General features: G+C 69.2%; 1 protein-coding gene across 3 annotated transcripts in view; it reads left to right on the forward strand.

Moving 5' to 3' along the window:
* LOC121660944 (SLAM family member 8-like) overlaps positions 1-1,951 on the forward strand; it is a 7,076-nt gene extending 5,125 nt beyond the window's left edge. For 2 of the 3 annotated variants that reach the window (XM_042020555.1, XM_042020556.1), the window contains 3 exons: positions 263-354; positions 675-832; positions 1,018-1,951. In XM_042020555.1, coding sequence (XP_041876489.1) covers positions 263-354; positions 675-824 — 242 coding nt within the window. In that variant the 3' untranslated portion in view covers positions 825-832; positions 1,018-1,951. The remainder of the gene's footprint in view (positions 1-262; positions 355-674; positions 833-1,017) is intronic. The other variant, XR_006014810.1, reaches the window with a different exon arrangement.
* The last annotated feature ends 791 nt before the right edge of the window (positions 1,952-2,742 follow it).

Consider the following 2,742-nt stretch of genomic DNA (forward strand, 5'->3'; position numbering starts at 1 on the left):
CGTTTCCCCATTTTTCCACTTTCCCATTTTCCCTGTTTTCCCGATTTCCCCCTTTCCCAGTTTTCCCGATTTCCCCCTTTCCCCCTTTCCCAGTTTTCCCATTTTCCCCTTTCCCCCCTTTCCCTGTTTTCCCATTTTCCCCATTTTTCCCGTTTTCCCCGTTTTTCCCCCATTTTCCCTGCCACCCCGCCGCGCTGAGGTGACCGTCTCCCTGGGTTTTTTCCCACGGATTTTCCCACTTTTCCGTGGATTTTCCCCGCAGCCGCCACGCCCACGGTGCCGGCCGAGGAGAGCCCCGCGGAGCCCCAGTACAGCGACATCGTCTGCAGGAGCCCCCCCGAGGGCAACGACCAGGTCGGGCCCCCCCGGGGATCCTCAAAATCCGGGAGGGGGTCCCCAAAAACCGCGGGAGGGTCCCCAAAACCCGGGAGGATCCCCAAAAACCGTGGGAGTCCCCAAAGACTGTGGGAATCCCCAGAACCCGGGGGGGACCCCAAAAACCGGCAGGGGTCCCCAAAAACCGCGGGGATCCCCAAAAACCGCGGGGATCCCCAAAAACCGGGAGGGTCCCCAAAAACCGTGGGGGCCCCACCCGCGGCCACCCCACAGGATTTAGGGTTGGGGTTTCGCCCCATCCCTCAGCGGCCCCCCCGCCCCAAATTTTGTCCCCACAGGGTCCCAGCCCCCCCGAAGCCCCCCAGGAGCCCAGCGAGACCCAAAAAGCAGAACCCCAAAAAGAAGAGGCCGCAGCCCCAAAATCCCCCCCGGGGGGCGGCGAGCAGGGCCAGAGACCCCCAGAGGACACGGCCGAGGAGGTGACATAGGGCCGCAGGTGAGGGGCCCCAAAAAGGGACCTCGGGGGGACCCCAAACGAGCCGGGGTTAAAGGGCTGGGCGGGGCGGGGGGGCTGTCCCTAAAAGGGGATTTAAGGGCTGGTGTGGGGGGCTGCCCCCAAAAGTCACCGGCGCCGGCGTCTCCTCCCTTTTTGGGGACAAGAACGGGGTCTCTGTCCCGCAGGCCCCGCAGCGCCGGAGCTCCGGGATCTCCTGGAAGGGCTGTCAGAGTGCGTCGTGTGCCAAACCCCAACCGAATCCCAAATCCAGCGCCCCAATTCCGGCTCCGGCCGCGGGAGGAGCCCCCTCGGCACCGGAGCCCCCTCGGCCCCACCACCGGACGGACTTTTCCCTCCCTTCCCACCCCAAAATCCTCGGGTTTCTCCCCAGTTCCCTGTCTGAAGCCCCCCGAGACTGCTTTGGGGAGGGGGATCCCGGCCAGAGGTGGCACTGGGGGGTCCCTGCGCGGTCCCCGCGGGTTTTGGGCTGTGGGGATGCCCTCGGCCCCACAACCGAACGGACTTTTCCCCATTCCCCACCCCAAAATCCTCGGGTTTCTCCCCAATTCCCTGCCTGAAGCCCCTCGAGACTGTTTTGGGGAGGGGGATCCCGGCCAGAGGTGGCACTGGGGGTGGCACTGGGGGGGGTCCCCGGGTGTTCCCCGCGAGTTTTGGGATGCTCCGGGATGCGAGAAAATTCGGGACTCGCCCGCCAGGCGCGGCTGTCACCGGGGTGGGGACACCGCGGAGGGCACGGGGACATCCCCTGGCCCGGCGGGGACACAGCGAGCCCCCCCCGTGGGCACAGACGGCACCTGGGGGGGCACAGGGACCCCCTCCAGCCCTCCGGGGTGCCGCAGGGTGGGGAGGGGACGCGGGGCGGGGGTGGCACCGGCGTGTCCGCCCCGTGTCCCCGCCCTGGGGTGGCACCTGCGGGGACACAGAAGGGACCGGCGCCACCACGGAGCGCACCCCCCCTCCCCTCCCCTCGCTGTCGCACGTGTCGCCCGCGCACTGTCGCGACAGAGGGGGGCGTGCACTGTCGCGACACCGCCCGTGTGTGTCCCGCACCCCCCGCCCGCGGGCGGAACAACGAGCAAATAAATGTTGGTGACGTCAGCGGGAGGAGCCGGGGGCGGGCGGGGAGGGGCGGGCAGGTGTGAATGGGGTGAGTGTGCAAGGGGTGGGCGAGGGGGGTGGGCGAGGGGTGTTCGGGTACGCTCGGGGTGCGCTCGGGGTGTGCTCGGGTGCGCTCGGGAGCGCTCGGGGTGTGCGCAGGTGCGCTCGTGTGCACTCGGGTACGCTCGGGAGCGCTCGGGGTGTGCGCTCGTGTGCGTTCGGGAGCGCTCGGGGAGCGCTCGTGTGCGCTCGGGGAGCGTTCGGATGCGCTCGAGGTGCGCTCGGGTGCTCTCGTGTGCGCTCGGGTGCGCTCGGGAGCGCTCGGGGTGCGCTCAGGTGTGTCCCAGGTTCGAGCCATGCCCGGTTCGGGCCACGCCAGGTTCGGGCCGTGCCAGGTTCGGGCCATCGGCGCATCCCGGGGCCGGGGACACAGAACCGCCCGTTTCACGTGAGGCGCATCCCCAGGGCGGCCTCCAGCACCAGCCCGGCTCCAGGACCCCAACCAGGACACCCCCGACCCCCACCAGGACACCCCCGACCCCCGACCAGGACACCCCCGACCCCAACCAGGACACCCCTGACCCCAACCAGGACACCCCCGACCCCCACCAGGACAGTCCTGACCCCAACCAGGACACCCCCGACCCCCACCAGGACACCCCTGACCCCAACCAGGACACCCCCGACCCCCACCAGGACACCCCTGACCCCAACCAGGACACCCCCGACCCCCACCAGGACACCCCTGACCCCAACCAGGACACCCCCGACCCCCACCAGGACACCCCTGA

Source organism: Corvus kubaryi, unplaced genomic scaffold, assembly GCF_017639235.1.
Source record: "Corvus kubaryi isolate FWS band 111438036 unplaced genomic scaffold, C.kubaryi_AGA036_p1.0 37005, whole genome shotgun sequence".
Taxonomy (NCBI): Eukaryota; Metazoa; Chordata; class Aves; order Passeriformes; family Corvidae; genus Corvus; species Corvus kubaryi.